The 18,715-nt window shown below is 42.2% G+C and overlaps 1 protein-coding gene across 1 annotated transcript; it reads right to left on the minus strand.

Moving 5' to 3' along the window:
• Window positions 1-3,777: 3,777 nt before the first annotated feature.
• Window positions 3,778-6,597, minus strand: BTG1 (BTG anti-proliferation factor 1). Its single transcript, XM_060656790.3, has 2 exons — window positions 6,089-6,597; window positions 3,778-5,094 (listed from the first exon to the last, which is right to left on the minus strand). The coding sequence occupies exons 1-2, from the start codon at window positions 6,234-6,236 to the stop codon at window positions 4,727-4,729; spliced, it is 516 nt and encodes a 171-aa protein (XP_060512773.1). The 5' UTR covers window positions 6,237-6,597; the 3' UTR covers window positions 3,778-4,726.
• Between the last annotated feature and the right edge of the window lie 12,118 nt (window positions 6,598-18,715).

Here is an 18,715-nt window from a genome sequence, read left to right on the forward strand (position 1 = left end):
TTAACATAATAATCACAAGTTATTAAGAGAGCAAACCCTCATCTACCTTAGTGATCTAGAGAAAATATTTTTGATCAGGCACCCCTATCAATGGAATTTTTAGTACATGCCCCATATATTTGTTTACAAAATGTACCATGTGCTTGTGCAAACCCACATGAAAACACACACAAAAATACTTTAGGAGAATGACATAAAGGTACTTTGGAGATCACCTAGAGAATTATTAAAAGTAAATGTGCCCACAGGTGACCATGTCTTCTATCTGTTATGATTTGAAATAATAACTGTTTGATGTGACAGTCTCCAAATACAGGAATGCAGTTAACTCTACTCTCATTTCCTGCCTGGTGATCTCTGTCCTGATGTTAGATGTCTGGCCTACACTTAATCACCCTTCTATCATCAGAAGCGGGGTCACAAACGGCCTTCACAACTAAAAGGCACGAGGAAAGAGGCTTATAATCAAGCAGTTCCTAACAGCTTCAAAAACATTGTCCCTTTATAAAATACCTAGACAAAGGCACTAAGCATTCGATTTGAATGTCTTTAAAAATGCCTATAGGTACAGGCTTTCTTTAAGCTATCCCACTCCCCACCCCCCACCCCCACCCAGCCCAGTTTCCACTTGGTATGAACCATAAACCTCACTACCACTTCGACCTGCATGTTCACAAAGTGAGCGCAGACTTGGTCCCAGATTCGTGAATTACAGAATCCCTACAGTCGTGCTTCCCAAACTCTCTGCCAAAAGATGGCTGCACAGACCTCTCGATATTCATCAACATTAAAACGATAAACAGCATGCAAAGGTTCCTATGAAAGTCAGAAGTTGAACTCCAAAATGTTCCTTTTAAGATTACTTAACTACGAGAGGACAGAAAACACTTACAGAATCGAAAATCCTCAACTGGAAGTGAAATTGGAAGCCTTATCATTTTCTATCATTTGACACTGAACAATATCAAAAGAAACTGGTTAGCTAAGTTAAAACTGCAGTCAAAAAAAAACTGGTGTCAATTATATTCCATAAATTGTTAAGGAAATGGTGGCAATCCTATTAATACAACCTAAGGCTTACTTGTTTAGGAGCACCTTAAAACTACAAAGTTTAACATCTTGTTTAACAATGTTTCTTCACTTTAGGCTAGTCTCAGAAAAAAAAGCAAAAAAACATACATATACATACATATATATATGTATATATATATATACACATGTGTGTATATATATATATATATACATGTATATATATACACATGTGTGTATATATACACACATGTGTATATATATACATGTATATATATATATAGCCAGAAACTATAAATCACATATGAATTCCTCTGGCCTTTTGCATTAATATAAATGACTGCAGGACTCATTTAAGCGGCTTAGTTTGCTTAGCAGTACAAACTATTTCACTACAAGTTTTTCACCCTGTTATGTTCCAAACATAAAAAATACTGTTATATTTTAGCAGTAGCCATATACGCAGACTGAGATGAAATTAAACTCTCTGCAGTCCCTGTACTTTCAGACAAGTAAGAAATACGTTGTTTCAGACAATCCAAAATAAAACTATTGATAACTTCTCCCCATAGCTTATCAATAGCATCTCATCACATTATCTGAAATAGGGGTGCAAAGGAGAGAGGTATGATTTTCAATATACAATACACTTTTAATCTTTAGTTCTTAAAGATCATAATAGTCAAGAAGACTGCTTCAACATGAAGGCCAATTCCACAATCTGTAACACCCATACAAAACAAAAACTACTTGCGATTTGTGAAGAACGGTGACTTAGGGAAATCATTTATGCAACAGTACCAGAAAGCGATTTTCTAGTGGACTTTCCCGTCTACTACTAATACAAGAAATATTGTAACTCAAGGCTATGGACATGTGATTCCCATCCCAGACTGAAGGGGAGAAAACAGCCACATTATCCTGCACAAACCAGGGTAATCCTTGCTTCAGCATTATAGAGCAAGATAGTACTTACATTTGGAGAAGAGGAAATAATTTTAAAACTACCTGTTAAAATTCAGAAAAGTGGCACCCGTAACGATACTGCTAATAATCATGAACTCTTGGTGCCAACGGCAGCTAATGATTTTTGAAAGCAGTCCTCCTTTCTTAAAATGACTTAAGGAAGTGTCTTCTCACTCAGTGTAAAAGCCTTCTAAATTTTATCAGTATTAAATTTCTTACAAGTACACAGATACAATGACTGCACATGCAGATTGGTACACTCCTGCAGGTGCATACAGCAGCACAGTTTTTATCTAAACAGCAAGGCAAAAACAGCCCCCAGAAGCAATGAATGAGAAATTAAAAAGCTCCAGCACCGTAAGCAATTGTCTGGAGAACTAAGGGTTCAAGTCCCGGGAAACAGCAGGATGCTAGGTCTCAGTGATATTTGCAAGCCTTTTTAAAGAGGAACTTAACAGCTCCTTAAGTGCCAGACATCACCTACATTCTAAAGTGAAATGTTTGTAAGTTCTCTTCCTACCGAATTTCTTTGAAAGTACCGAAAAGTCTGATGTCACCATCTTCAAAAATGATTTTCCAGTTGAGAATCGGTTCTATGACCGAAGTTTTCGGTTAGAATATACTCCTAAACTCTCTGGACACTCTGCCTTAGGCTCCAATGGCTTAGTATGCAAAACCTTAGCAAGCACCTGGCTTCAAAGGAGTTACCAGAGATGCAGTTGGCAAACAATGCTAATCAGAACTGGGCTGAGACCTGTGGAAGACACTACCCACTACCGGTTGTTTCATTGTACATTCAAATTTGAAAAACCGGGAGGCTTCTCAAAGAACACGCTGGAAAATAAAACCATAACTGGTAAGGGTACTCCGCGTGCCGTGGTTCTAATGCGAATGACGGGTGAAGTACACAGACATTGTTCGTATTCTAAACACCTGCGTATCCGGCTGTGGCTTTACTTCTGTGTATCCCCCAAATTTGGGACTACTGATTTCAAGGAACCTCAACTGCGGGGTACTTCCAGTGTGATCATGTTTATTACATGCGTATCTCAAAAGCCACTGTAAGTTAACGGTGTACAGAAAAACTCAACCTTCTCCACTTTCAAAATCCCGTTCAACCAAAGAACTACCAACAAGTTTTTATCACATGGGGTAGTGGAGTAATGTACACTCTGGCAAGGTTTCATTTGGGTTCTGAGAATTTATCTGAAACAGAAGTCTGAAAATAAGGGATCAAAAACTCACATTTCCAACTTTTGAGAATAAAAATTGATAAACGTACCTGTTGTTGAATTCCAGCTTAAGTGATTTTTATGTAAATCTTGCAGCTGATGAAAAGCAAAACACCACCATCTCTGCAGTGATTAGCCTGTTCTTTAAGACTATGGGTCACCTACCCCAGGATTTTCTAATTGAACATGGATTCCATGGGGCAAAATTACTGTTTTTTCAAAGGTGGGCCAGAACGGAACATTTATATCTTCACTTCGACAGGGAAGCAATGAAATATAATCCTCTGAGTATCATTTTTGGTAGATGTTACCTTTGTCTCTTATCCTCATTTCGTGAGATTAGCCTGGTAATGTGTCCATGTTTTGACTTTCGAGATTTAAAAAAAAAAGTTACCCTGTGTTTCCTCTAACACCTAGACATGTACACTCCCATCAAATGTTTTTCAGCATGACCAGTGTGCAACTGACATTCACATAGCTTATAGAACCTAAGTCTTCTGAGAAACATATTTCTTTGAGCTGAACCTCTATAATCATGACAAGAGATTGATTAAAATGCCAAGATAAGAAACAATTTATTATAGAGAGAAGAAAAATTTCTCATCCAAAATATAGAAATCTGTACAACTTTGCCACAATCAATATACATGAACTGTACAAATTTACACCAGTTCATAATTTACCAAATAAAAGATGACTAACAAAGTTCACAAAATAGATGGTGGTTTGTGGAAAAGACTTTTACCCAATTAAGTACAAGGAAAGTTACAAACCAGACCTCCACTTTCTAAAAATAAGAAGTTTACTCAGTCTTAGAAAACTACAAGCTAGCAAATGTACAGAGAGCTGGCTGGTGCTAACACCACAGTTGAGACAGTGTCTTTTTAAGGGTCTTTTTAAAGCCTGTTGCCACGGCAGATTCTGGTCACTTGCTACTCTCAAGGCCAAAAACACAATACAAGGTCTGACCATTTCCCCAGGTCATGCTTACTAGGTTTGTCTTATGTACATTTATACAAATTTAAGTGCTAGGTAAAAGTCTTGTCAAAATTTCCAGTACTACCATGTTTCAAATGTTGAGCTTTCCTATTCAGCTGCCAAAAAAGTTAACCATTTTCAAGTGTAATAGTGCAAATTTCCTCCGCAAGGTCTACTGCAGAGAAAGGTTCTTTGAAATACAGATTTGCCTTAAAGGGATTGATGGAAAAAATTTAGGTTTAACATCTGGGAGAAACTGAAACCACCCTAGGACTTCACTCCCTAGCAAATAAAGTGATCATTTACTTGGACTCACAGGCTATTAAATCATTGAAAGGTACTGTCCAAACTATGGCACTGTCACTTAAAAAAATTTTTTTTTTTTACCACTCTATCTTGTGCCAGATCTTCACAGCTGTGACATGGTTTAAATTCCATAATCCATCCCCAAGAGGAGCCCACCCAAAGCAAAAATCAAATTTATCCATCCATTATAAGATGATCCATCCATAGACTATATCTTAACCTGATACAGTCATCATATTGTAGTTTTTGGAAGGGCTTGTTCTGCCCAAGAGAAGTTCCTCCTTACAGCTGATTCTGCTGTCTACCATTTGCACGCTGCTGCTGTTTTGAGTGCTACCTCCTGCTGGTGAGGCTTCGTACAGCACACAGATGGAACCATCCTCTCCAATTCTGTAGGACACTTCGTAGGGGTCAACCCAGAGAGTGAGTTCACTTGGGAGAAGCCTGAACAGCTCCTGACTGCTCAGTCCAATCCGCTGTGCCGCCTGTCCAATCAGAGGATCCATTTTATGGTTGATGCGAATACAACGGTAACCTGATCCCTTGCACGGCTTTTCTGGGAACCAGTGATGTTTATAATGTTCTATAGGGGGAAAGAGAGAGAGAGAGAGAGAAAGAGAGAGAGAGAGAGAGAAACAATGCTTAGATCGTTACTGTTAAGATCCCGCTATGGCTTCCTCCTTCCGCAGGCTCCTTTGAAAAGTGAAAAATTTAAACTATCAACTTTTAAAAACGCCCAGCACTGCACCGCGGCTGTGCGTGCTTGGGGCTGGGGAAAAGAGCGGGCAGGGTTTTAGAAACAACACAGTAGTAGGGGACAAAACAATCTCCAGGAACCAACCGGTTGAGCCGCCAAAACAGGAATCCGGCGCGCGGCCTCGGCTGGCCGGGCAGCCGGATGGCACCGGCGGCCAGGCGGGAACCTGTTTACTTTCTCCACCCCACCCCAGCCGCACACAATGGGGTTTATGGCTTTGGAGGAGAAGCGCCACCGGGCTGTTAACCCCGAAGGGAAGAAAAACAAGCAACCCTAACTAAACCAAGCTCTGGGCAGGGCTGCAACTGAACCGGTGACAAATCCGATGATTAATGGTCAGGGGTAGGAGGCGCGGGGCGACGGCACGTCCGTCCCGGGCTGGCCCCGGGACAGCGGCGCTGTCTCCCAGCCCCGGGCCCGGCCGCCGAGCCCACAACGGTTGGAGGGGGTTGGGGGAGGGGGCGTCGAACCAACCCCAGCCCCGCAGCTCCTTTGTCCCCAAATCCGCGGACGGTCCGAGGACCGCAGCTCCCGCCTCAGTGGCTGTAGTCTCTTTGTTGTGAGCCTGTTCCCTTCTCCCCTCGGTGGGGCAGCCGTGGGGGGAGGGGGAGCCCTCGGCCCAGCCCCCAAACCTTCGCCAGGACCCGCCGTTAGCGGCCGCCAGGCGCGCCTGCCCCGCTCCCGCGGCGGGACCCGAGCGCGGCCGGCCCGGGGCAGTGCCGCGGTTTCCGCGGCCCCGACGGCTCGGCCCGCCTCCCGCCCCGGGTGTGCGGTCCGCGTCCGCCCGGCGCCCCTCGCCCGCCCGCCGCGGCCGGCTCACCTGCCAGCAGCTCCTGCAGGCTCTGGCTGAAGGTCTGCAGCTGTCGCTCGCTCGTGAGCCCCTTGGTGCGGAGGAACTTGGAGATGAAGGACACGGCGGCGGCGATCTCGCCTATCATGGTGGCGGCCCGGGTGTAGAAGGGATGCATGGGGGCGGCGGGCGGGGGCGGCCCGGGGCGGCCGGGGCTCGGCGGCGCGGCCCCGACGACGGAGCGGCCACCCCGGGCTCCCTCGCAGGTCAGAGGGCTGAGAGGAAGAGAGGGCGGGAGGGGCGGACAGCTACTTTTTTTCTCCTTTATAGTAAAAAAGTTATTTTCACGACAGGAGGCGGCAGGCGAGAGGAAGAGACGAGCGACGGCGGCCTGGTCACATCGCTCGGACTTCCCCAGCCGCCTCCGCGTCCAGCTCCGCAGCCTCCGAAGCTCCTAACAGTTGCATTTCCAGCTCGGAGCGGCGAAGAGATGCAGCAGCCGTGCAGTAGCTTTTATAGCGCGGCGGAAAGGAAGTGGCGTACCTGGAGCATGACGGCCGACTTCAGCCAATCCGGAGATCGCACCATTGTGACGCAGCAGATTCGGAGCCGGAGGGGGCGGGAAAAGGGGGCTAGGGGTGGATGCGGAGACGGGGAAGAGAGGGAGGAGCTGACGTAATCCGCTTGTAAACAAATAAACTCCGGAGCGGCGGCCCGGGACCGGCGGGCTGTGGCCAAGGGACGGAGCCGAGCGAGGGTGCGCGTGTGAAAGCTCCGCCCCCAGCCCTAGCTCCTCCTTCCCGGTTCAGCTACTCCGGGCCCAGCGCCAGCGCATCCTCTGCGAGAGTGAGCTGCCTGGGCTCGCTGGCGGGGAGTCTCAGTGCCGGGCAGATAAAAGCCTTCTTGGCGTCCGCGCGCGCAGATCCGGCTGCAAGTCCGAGGTGCCTGTCCCCTCGCGCGCTGGGTGTTTCAATCTCGTCCCCGCTCCTAAGAGGCTGGTTGCCCAAGCTGGAGGTTCTTGCCGAGCAGCGGGGTTCGGGTGCGGGTGCTGAAAGTGTGCGGGGGCGTGCAGCGGGGATACGGAGAAAGTGGAACGAAAGGGCTACTATTGAAGGTCTTTCTGCAGCTCTAGGGAGTCGGGGGGCCGGGGGGGGGGGGGTCTCCTAGTAGACGTGCTGCCTACGTCAGGGAACCGTTTCAGCTTCACCCTCGGGAGGAGCGGGGGTGTCTTTGTAAAAGTTTAATTGCAAAATAAATAGAAGGTTAGTAAGCCTTTTGTGGTTGCTGTTTCAGTAATTTCAGGAGTCAAACGAGAGAGGAGTGGAGACCTTACTGAATCCAGCGTCGTGCTGATAGGAAAGCCTGTTTCTGAAGATAATGTAGTAACGCGGATCCCGTAAAGTTAAGGCTGTACTGGAAACACACATTTGTGTAATGCTTTTACACCGTTTATACCTTAACCAAAGATTGTTTTCCTTTTTTTTCTGGTCCAAATAGCTCTCTGGCCCTTGCTCTTTATAAAAACAGAAGAAAATAAAGATTAAATTTGAAGCTTAGGGAAGTATTAGGCTTAGACATTTGAGTTTACTGGAAACCCTACTTCCAAAACTAGAGAAAAAGACTTGTGCTAAGGCTTGAGCCTGCTAAAACGATTAAGCCTAAGAGAGGGTTAACTCTGACTCCAGTAAGGAGGAGAGGGAAAAAAAAAAAAAGATGGTGAGTCGGACAGATGGAGAAAGCAAACAAGAGGCAGAAGTTGAACTCTACCAGATGGAAATAAATATCCTGAGTTTAGTTGGTCATCAGTATTGCAAAACACACCACTTTGAGGTGTGTGTGTGTGTGTGTGTGTGTGTGTGTGTGTGTGTTTTAAGTACTAGCCAAAGGGTATAGAAATGTAGCAAAAGTAGAACTTGTATAAAGCTGAAGGAGAAAACGTTTTATTGTTTAAATGAAACATGTAAAACTGGGTTTGGAAAAACTGCTAGGTTTTAAATTCATACACAATAATTAGGTAGTTAAACTAAGCTAAATACTTTAAAGATAGTATTGTTAAAAGCATTAACTTTTGTGAACATCTTTTCTTTGGATAAATGCATCAAAAATAATGGCAAATAAGGTACATCTGTTCCATTCTAGGACTTTTTGGAGAGAACTTTGTTTAAAAACAAACGTCACGGTAATTCACTGAGGACATGAAACCTCTTACTACTCAAAAGGAAATAGGAAAACTGAAGTAAATTCTTTTTTTTTTTTTTAATGTTTATTTATTATTGAGACAGAGCATGAACGGGGGAGGGTCACAGAGAGAGGGAGACACAGAATCCAAAACAGATTCTGAGCTGTCTGCACAGAGCCCGGCAAGGGGCTTGAACTCAGGGACCATGAGATCATGACCTGAGCCGAAGTCGGATGCTTAACCGACTGAGCCACCCAGGTACCCCCAAGGTAAATGCTTACAATCACCATAGCCCTAGCACAAGATCTTCTGATAGCCCTCCTAACCCCACCCACCCTTAATCATCTGCGGTGTTCATTTTCCTCACTTTATCAGTCATTCCAGCATTAGATGAGAAATCAAATGAAGCCTGGTCTCCAACTTGGGACTCCTGATAATCGGAGCTTCAGTTGACTCCTCTGCAAAACAAGTAATGAAGTTAACAAAATGCTAGGATTTGAACTCAGACTTGTCTCTCAAGTCCTTGTTCTTTCCACTTTTACTGCCTTCCCAGACAGTGGCTGGACTCCTGAAAACTTTTTAAAGTCAGTTAGGTAGGGTTACCAGAAAGTTAAACTCACCCCCACACTTTTTTATTGTATGTGTATGTTTCCCACTTTAAATCATTCTTTTAAGAGACATGGATTTAAGAAATTAGTCGTTGGGGGAATCTAGGGAGAGAACTCGGGGAAAGAACTGGAAATGAACATTGGCCCTAAATGCAAGCTTTAGATAGTGCACCATGTTAATTACCAACAGTTTTCAATTCTGGACATATATATGTTTAGTAATATTTTTCCAGAGGTTTAGTCAGGCTCTTCCCATCTAAAAGACAAGCTGGTGTTTCTCAACAGCTTTTGAATTATAAAGGCACTTTCTTATTTTTCTGTTAGGCTAAACTATAGGGCAGTCTCAACTCCAGCTGACCCTTGAAAAATGCAGGGATGAAGGGCAGGGGACCAGAAGCAGTCAAATCCATGTATTATTTCGGACTCCCCAAAACTTAACTCCTCATAACTTACTAGTGAGCAGCAGCCTAACCAATAACATAAAGTCAATTAACATGTATTTTGTATGTTATATGTATTATATACTGTATTCTTATAATAAGGTAAAGCTAAGAAAATAAAATACATTTATAATCTAGTGTGGCATTGATCAAAAAGTCCGCATGTAAGTGGACCCACACAGCTCGAAGCCTTGTTGGTGAAGGGTCAACTGTATTTACACACCCATCTCTTTCAGCTGTGTGTAAGAGGCAAGTTACTTAGACTTTCTGCATAATATTTTCTTCAGAAACTGAAAGGTTGTTGTGAGGACTGACTAGAATAACTGTAGAAACTATTTAGCACTATCTCTGGCATTAAATAAGCCTCCAAATATATACATATATATAATTTGTACATAATATATAAATATTAGCTGGCTTAAATTGTCATCAGGCAATTTGATAATATCAAATTTATATCCAAAACCTAGAAAAATTTAAATCAAAGCACGAAACACACACACACACACACACACACACACACACAACCAGCACTTAGGAATTCTATCAAAACAAATCTAGAAAATGAAACTGCTTTTCAAAATAAGTTTGCAAGTAAAAGCACAGATTGTCAGGTCTTTGGAAAGAGTGCTTAGGAGTTCAGAAAGTACTTTCTATAGAGGTAACTATTGGACAACAAACTAGAGTTTCAAAGGGCTGGGGATTTATATTCCCATCCCTCAGCTTAACTGTTACTAGAACAGTTTGCTCTGGACTAACCAAAAAGAGAAAAAGAAAAAAAGAAACATTTACATAGGGCAGGGGAACTCCTTTGTCTGTTTCATAGACTAGTAAAAATTAAGGATGCACACAATGTTGAAAATCTTTTATTTTGCCAAAGATTTTTTTTAATCCCATTGCCATCTGCTGTCATGATCGTATTGGGAAACGGATGGTATTTTAACATCCCCAGAGTGGGAAAGGTATCCATATTAGAATAAAGCAGGGTCTTTGTAATTGAATAAATTTAAAGTCACTCAATGCCACTTTTTGCGTGTCATGGCCCTACATTTGGGAACTCATCTAAACTGTTAAATCTATGAAGAGGATGACACTAAATTAAGCTAGTATGCTATTCATTTTATATGCCAGTCCCATGGCCTGAGATACCTTCTCCAATTCCCCTTCCCCCCAAAAAGCTGATTTTTTGCTCATCCTCCAAGAAGCCCTCCATGATCCTCTGCACTTGCGTAAACATCTGCAGTATTCTTCTTTCCCTTCCCCTGGCTCTGACACTTATCAAACATACTAGATTTACTATGTGCACTGGTCTCTTTTTCTTTCTAGACTGTAAATTCTTTGAGGGCAAGCATCTTACGTAACTCACTATTGTACCCTCAATGCCTAACACCCAATGCATAGTATATGTTTTTGAATGATGTTAAATAGACATATCAAAATTCAAATGAGGCAAATCAGAACCATTACTTGCGACTTTCCGGGTGCAAAATAATATACAGAGAATTTTTGCGGCTAAAAATTGGACAGTGAATATTTGAGGAGACAAGATAAATAAAGTCCGTGGCACTTTTTTCCTGGTTGCCGTGTTAGATTATTGCATAAATTGCTTTTATAAATAAACATTGTTTTAGGGTAGACAAATGGAGACCAAAGTAACTTAGATATGTTGCTCAGGAATATTGTGGTATTGTCCACATTGCCCCCATTTAAGGTTTTTTGCTTTGTTTCCCCTTATGCTGTGTAGACATGTTTTAGTATGTTTACATCAGGTTAGCCATTGTGTCATTTGCTTATGTGCCACTCTCTCATACTGCCATTGTATCCCGAAGTTTCTCACGTGTCCTTCCAATGCTGCAGTCTCTCAATTTATTTATGAAATCCAGGATTTCTGGATTATTGCTGGGAAAGTCCCAGAATTTTTTCAATGGCTGTATTGCAGTTCGAAAGTTTGTCTGGAAGGCCTTTGCCCACCTCCCCCTTGTATATAGTAATGTCACCTAGCAAAGGTCTTGTTATCCATCTGGACCTTCCCTCCCCTGAAGGCACCTTTAGACCCAGACTTCCAGGCTGAGTTGGAGATGGCTTCCTTGTTGCCTGTCAGCTGGCTGCGTTCACTAAAGTTGTACTTATCGTGAACTTACTTCCAGATAGAGTGCTACGTGTCAGTGCTGCTTGCTTTAGAAAACTCGGCTTAACCAAAAAGTTCAGGGTACAGTAGAAGAGTTCTTTCCAGTGTTAACAGCAGATAGAGACAAGGCACTTATTTTCACATGTGTTTGGGTTCAGAAAGAGAAAAGGAAGCCCCCAAAGTGAATAATCTCTGCTAAACCAGTTAAGTTGGCCCATAATTAGTTCTCTTTGGAAGGAAGAAAAGGAGGGGTCTGAACTTGGAGTCTTTTCAAGACTGAAACCAACACAAGGAAGATAAATAGTAGCGAAAAAACTGGTGGCTGGGGGTGCATAGGATGTTCAGAGGTGGGATATTTTTGACAGGGAAGTGATAGGACCAGATTTATTTTTTGGAGAGCCCCGAGGATGACGGATTGGAAAACGGTAATGTTGAAGTGACCTCTCTGTTTTTGTCTCCAATTGTTACTTAAGTCTTTAAATAATTTAGCTTGCACGTGGGCTTATCTCTTCAACAGAGACCTATGGCTTTTATTTATTCTTGTTTTGGTGACCCACAGGAAGGAGACCACTTTTAGCAGCCTCCCCACCTGGCGACCTGCCTTGCTTTGCTGAGGTTTGAGTCCCAGGACACACACTAAGGCATTTGTACTAAGGTTTGGATCTACTGGGGTTCCGAAAACAGAAGAGAACTAGAAATCCAAGGGTGACACATACAGATTTGGGACTAACCTTGTTTCTTCTTGTTAAAGCAATCCAGATCATAGAGAATCGGAAAAAAAAAAAAAGGGATTAAAGTGTTGCTTACCAGGCTTACCAGCAGCAATAGCGATGGTCATGTATCACTGTGAAACTCACACTGTGAGCTTCCCAAATAATTCCCAAGAATAATTCCCAAATAATTCTCCAAGAAACACCACTAGGTCTGTATAATTAACAGTGAAACATATGAGGTTTCAGTCCTAAAGAAAATAAATAATTTTCCCAGGGTCTTGCAACCAGATTCGAACTCTCAAGTCATAAACTCCAAAACTTGGAAACATGCTCCTGATACTACCTTTTTTTTTTTTTTTTAAGTTTATTTATTTGGGGGGTGGGGGGGAAAGAGGGTGTAGAGAAAGAATCCCGAGTAGGCTCTGAGCTGTTAGCGTGGAGCCCAACGTGGGGCTTGATCCCACGAACCCTGAGGCTATGACCTGAGCCGAGATCCAGAGTTGGACGCTCAGCCTACTCAGCCACCCAAGCGCCCCGATACTACCTTTTCTAAAAGGGACTGTGAGAAATCAAACCCTATAAAGTTAGAAGACCATTTAGAGATGAGTAGAGACAGTAGAAAGGAAAAGAAAAAAAAGAAAAAAGAAAAAACTCGAGACAGCTAAGGAGACCTCTCATGGCTGACATAACCCAGGAAAACACAGCTACATTCATTAAAGGGCTCACTGAAAAATGAATCAAAGGACATATTAAAACATTAATCTGCCAAATAAAATAATTTCGCTGGAATGAAAAGTATCCCTAGGGGCCGATAAGAGAAAGCAGCAAAAATGCCTTCTATGTTAAACTGTTGAAGCTCCTCACTTCTGCTTTGGCCTAAACTGGCAGGAGGAATCAGGGAGGGGTCAACCCCACAGTCCCCCTTCCCCAGCAACTGAGGGGAGCCCGGGCATCAGGTGGAAGAGGAAGAAGGGCGGCTAGAAGGATAAGGTTGTGTGTTTATCTCAGCAGTGCTTTGGAATTTGATCACTTGCCCTGGAGGAACTCTCCTTGAACCTTCTCTAGCTAAGTACCAGGGCCACTTCTCAAAGCCAGGCCTCCGTCCCTGACCTTGTCTCTTTCCTTTTAGCAGAACCCTAGGATTCCATTTACTTTGCTCTTTGTAAAGTTACCACCATATACTGTCTCCGCCAGTGTTCAGGCTTATGGGATGTTTCTCTGCATCTATCTCCCCAGCTGCCAAAGACCTAGTTCAGTTTTAAAAGCTTAACAGTAGTCCGGAGTAAGTGACAGATGATAAGAATCAAGTATGGTAAATTGTGAACTTTAAAGAGTCATTACAAAGTTCTTAACAAGTTGTGATCCCGGCCTCTAGCATGTTTTAACTTTCTGAATAGGGAACAATGGATCTCTCCTTCCCTTCAGACTAATTAGACAGCAGACTGGGACTTCTCAGCGATTTTCACCCCAGCATCACCCCCGGAAATGGACAGAAATGCAAACTTTTGGCTCTAGATGCACTAAATCAGAAACTCTGGGAGTGCCCGGGCAGCTCAGTCGGTTGAACATCTGACTCTTGATTTTGGCTCGGGTCATGGGATCAAACCCGCTGAAAGCTCAGCTGCTGCTTGGGATTCTCCCTCTCTCTCTGTCCCTCTGTCGCTCACTCTCTCAAACATAAATAAATAAACTTAAAAAAAAAAAGAAAGAAAGAAACTCCAGGGGTTAGGCCAGGCCACCTAGACACATCTGAAACACTAATGTTTCAGAAAAAACTGCTTTTAGAACATAGTGGCAAAATTCTGTAACTTAAAACCAATGAAATTTTTATCTGGGAATGTATTATCTCAAGTTCGAAATCTTGTCTTTTAAAAGAAAAAAAAGCTATCATACTAATTTAATATATAAAAGTGGCCTTGAAGTATGAAGTAAGTTTTAAGTGTGTTGTTATTTGCTTCCCTCAAGTTCTATAGTCTGGGGAAAGTGCTTTTTTCCCAGCTTCTGAGACATTAGGCAAGCTAGAGCAGATAATGATGTCCATGTTACTCTCAAGAGAGAAGATAATACTCAGGAAGCTTGGTAGAATAATCATCTAGCCAAATGTTGGCATAGTCCATGGTTTTATTTTCATTTCTAAGACAAGCAGCCAATTGACCTTTTCAAGGGACTCGAATTCAAAATCTCAAAGTAGATTAGCATTTACAGCCACCGAGTGATGTCATATCATTTATTTAACACGATAGTGAACTAAAATAAAGGAACATTCAAATGGCGAAAGGAAGTGCAATAAACAAATAAATATGGAGGTCCTAAATATAGATGTTCAACACGATTGTGAAAACTATCATGGATTTGGGTATACTTCAGCTTGAATTAAAGGATCAAAATCCCATTGGAAAATAGAACTTAGAATGTACTCATTTATGGTGTATAGCAAGTTAGACTGATCCAAATTCCTAAAAAGACTATTCTAGCCAAGAAGTCTGCTGCGGCGGATGTGGGGGGGGGGGGGGGGGGTAGGGTGGGGAAAGGTTAAGATTTACATGTCAAATTGCATGATTTTCCAAAGCAGATAGCATAGGTAAGAGACTTCTCATTATCTTGTGTTTGTATCTTGTTTTCTAAATATTTGTTTTCCCTAAATGAAGCAGAAGCAATCTTCAGCTTAGATAATATTTATCGTTTGATTTAGTTGAATTAATTGAAGGTGAAAGCAAAGGATCCTTTATTGGCATTAATGCATGGGTTGAAAACATTCCCTATTTGCAGAGTTTGTAGTGGAGGCCTCTCCTTTAAATCTTTTCACCCAGCACAATGTAGGAAAACATTTCCGTCTTCTGGAAACCAATTTGAGTTTTGACTGTGATGCTGACCTTCAAACTCAAGGAATGATCACCGTGTCGTTTTTCATGTCTGACCTCCCTGGTTACCACATGAGTCGATTTCAAGCTGTAAAACACTAGTGAGAGACCCAGCATTAATGCACTCCAGGAATGGTTCTTTTCATGGCTTTCTGCCTTGTAGAAGCAAGCTGCCTGTACCATATTTAGGGGGTAGGGACTATGAGTCAAGAGCGCTTGTATCTTTATGCAAAAAAAATAAGTCGACTGGATTGAGAGAAAAAACTCCTTCCTGAAGACATTCGCTTCAGAGAAGTCCTGGGAGAGGCAGAAATTTCAGGTTAGAAAGAGGGTAATAAGAGCACTGTAGGTACATAGTCCAACTGAGGACAAAAATCTGCCAGATAATTTAGCCCAGAGGATTTAGCTAAACAGTTAAACTCTTAACAGAAGCTTTATTTAGGATCATTCTAACAAACATGATCAGCAGACAAGTCTTTTTTTTAAAGAAAGTTCTCTTTCATCTCACTAAAAAGAAGGAACACATTAAAACCAAAACAGGAACTACTTTGGCAATATATGTGCAAAAAAAAAAAAAAAAAAAAAAAAATAAGCACCCAATGAGGCTCTTTTTAAATTAGCCAGAGTGCACACAGAGACGTCTTTGAAAAGGAAACTTCTGGGGTGGTGGTGAGGGGGGCAGGACACATTTTTCTTGATTTCATAAACACTCATTGTTTAACCATCTGAAGAAAGTGCAAACTTATGATTAAGTTCCCCCCCAACTCCTAAACAGATCAGCTCTTTTAAGTCACCTCCTGCCCCCTGCCCCCCACTCTACTTAGGCAGGAGAAGTGACCTGAAAATCAGCCTGTCAGAGAAGCAGGGGGTCCTCATTTTCAGACTGTGTGCATGTTAGGCTGCAGCCCACACTTACAGCACAGGAAGCCAAGTTTTGCCCAGGTGCCCCTGCACTGTATTAATATGCTGTTTGAATTTCATGAGCAGTGGATAACCTACTCCAGTTTATTTTGCTGCCTTAAAAAAAAAAAAAAAAAAAATGACTTTAAGAACATGGCTCCTCCCCAGCCCCTCTTCTCCAGCCCAAACTAGTCACATAATTTCCATCAGGACACTTAGAACCTCCTAAGTCCCAATGTAGTTTCCACCCTTACCAATTGGTAAGATACGGCTGAAGAGGTGTTGTTTATGTAGTTTTCTAAATTTACTCCAACGAGGAACATTACATTATGAGTCTTCAATGGGATCAAGATATAATTATGCAAAGTCGAGGCAACTTGACATGAAGCAAATATTTAACACATTTTTAAAAATAATAAATAAAAGGCTTAATAAGCCGTGTACAGAAAGTAGGAAGAATTTTTACCAGGAATCTGGGTTTGGAGAACATTCCTGTAAATAAGCAATACATTTACTTTTGAGCTTTTTGGCAACCAGGAAAAAGAGAAGCAAAGTGCATTGCTTTTGGTAACTTTATTTTATTTTTGAGAGAAAGAGACAGAGCACAAGCAGGGGAGGGGAGGAGAGAGGAGGAGACACAGAATCTGAAGTGGGCTCCAGGCTCTGAGATGTCAGCACAGAGCCCAACGCGGGGCTCGAACTTGTGAACCATGAGATCAAGACCTGAGCTGAAGTTGGAAACTTAACCAACTGAACCATGAACCACCCAGGGGAACCAACTTTTGCTAACTTTAAAAAAAAAAAAAAGGATACCATCAAAGGAAAAAAAAAATTATTGGTGTTAAACGCTGATAAGCTTATCAATTTATAATATAGAATAGGTTTACATAATTTTATAAAATATTCAAGGAAACATGTTTTGGACAGTGCACTCTCTTTTTTTTTTAATGTTTATTTTTGAGAGAGGGCATGAGTGGGGTTGGGGCAGAGAGAGTGGGGGACAGAGGATCCAAAGCGGGCTCTGCGCTGACAGCAGAGAGCCCAATGCAGGGCTTGAACTCATGAACTAAGAGATCTCACCTGAACTGAAGTCAGACACTCAACCAACTGAACCACCAAGGCACCTCTAGGGTAGTGCATTCTTCATCTGACTCTCCCAATGGGAGCTAAGAACAAGTTCACTGCTAAATGTCTGCTGCATGTGTTCTATCGTATTCATAAACTCATTCCACAAATTTGATTGACTGAGTTAATGGCTAAGCATTGGAGGTACATCCACAAACAAAAAAGACCTGTCGCACACTTTACTGAATCTGGTAGAAAGACTGAAATTAAGAAGTAGTGAAAATAAGTTCCTATTTGCCACTCTGAAGATTGCTGTGAAAGAAAAATACAGGACCTAGGAAAGTGAACCTAATTGATGGGACAATCAAAGAAGCCTTTCCTTCAGCAAGGGCTTTAGTCAGAAGTCTAAGGAGGAGTAGGAATTAGGCTGGGTGGGATCTGAGGGTGTTAGACTTGCTCTGTAGACTAAGGAAGTGAATTTACAAAGGAGACAGAGAGGTGTGCTCAAAGCAGAACCCTGTGGTCTTAGTTGGAAGAATGTAAGTAGAGAGACCAAAGATAAGGCGGGAAGGGTATGTAAGGTCAGAGCCTGAGGCGTCTTTTAACTTACCTTTAAAAACATTAATCTTATCCAAAGAATAAGGGAGGTGTCGTGCAGGAGTTTGAAGCAAAGCAGTGACAGACAGATTTGCATATTAAGAGTTACACTCATTAAGCACAGGGCAATGGGTATGCTAGTATTATGATGAAAATTAGAAAGTGAAGATCTATTTTTCTGAGGTTCTGTCTGTTATTTCCTTTGTGGGAGAGCTATAAAAGTATCTGTAACCAAGGCCACATCTCTTAAGATGCTTCTTTAGATCTGGTCAAATGTTCAATACTCTACTTGAAGCCACAGAAATCTAGATCAGTGATAATAGGCAATTTTTTTATAACGAGCTTGATAGTATATATTTTTGACTTTGTGAACTAGAAGACGTTTGTCCCAATTTCTTATCTCTGCACAGAAGCAACCATAGACAATATGGGCATGGCTGTGTTCCAATAAAACTTTATTTACAAAGCAGGAGGTAATGGACTTGGGTCTTGACAATACTATGCCTATCTCTGACCTAGATCAAGAAGCATTTAAGAGCTGATCATGATAGAAGAGTTCAGAGGCTATGGTAACCCTCTAAGCAAACAAACCTTTAATGGCATAACTGTGCTCTCTTGGGGATTTAGGAGAACTATGTTGTGATAGGACTACATAGCAGGGACAAAATGCACCTTCTGAGCTGAAAGAAATGACCTGTGAACAAAATTATCATCTGTGTAGATTGTGAAGAATATGAGCTCCTTAGAGGCAAGGATTTATGTCTGTTTTGTTCAGTTATTTTGTTCTGTTTTTTAAACCCCCAGCTGAGTCCTTGGGTTTTGTCTATAGAATATGCTAACAGATGTAACTCACAAAATGAACATTCAGGTAATGTCTCTTCAGCAATAAAACTCTTCAAAAGTCATGATTACTGGGAAACGTTTTATCCCCAGTATTGTCAAAAAACAAAATTCAACCCAGTAGATCTAATTGGCTTTTTTAGGCGATTCATGAACCAGAGGCAAGTAGGGAGAGGCTCCTAGGAGTTGTGTACAATGGAAGGTTTTTGCAGAAGGAGGGTGGGGCAAGAAGTTATTAGCAAAAGAAAAGATTGTTTCCAGCAAAGTCACATTCCCTTAGGGGGAAAGGCGGGGGTCTTATTAGGTGGGTTACCTCATCTTCCTAT

This window comes from Panthera onca, chromosome B4 (genome assembly GCF_046562875.1).
Source record: "Panthera onca isolate mPanOnc1 chromosome B4, mPanOnc1 haplotype 2, whole genome shotgun sequence".
Classification (NCBI taxonomy): domain Eukaryota; kingdom Metazoa; phylum Chordata; class Mammalia; order Carnivora; family Felidae; genus Panthera; species Panthera onca.

Excerpts from the sequence above, each read along its gene's own strand:
- BTG1 (XM_060656790.3), bottom strand. The coding sequence starts at position 6,236 with ATGCATCCCTTCTACACCCGGGCCGCCACCATGATAGGCGAGATCGCC. Across the intron at positions 5,095-6,088 it reads CCTGCAGGAGCTGCTGGCAG|AACATTATAAACATCACTGG; the intron begins GTGAGCCGGCCG and ends TTCCCCCTATAG.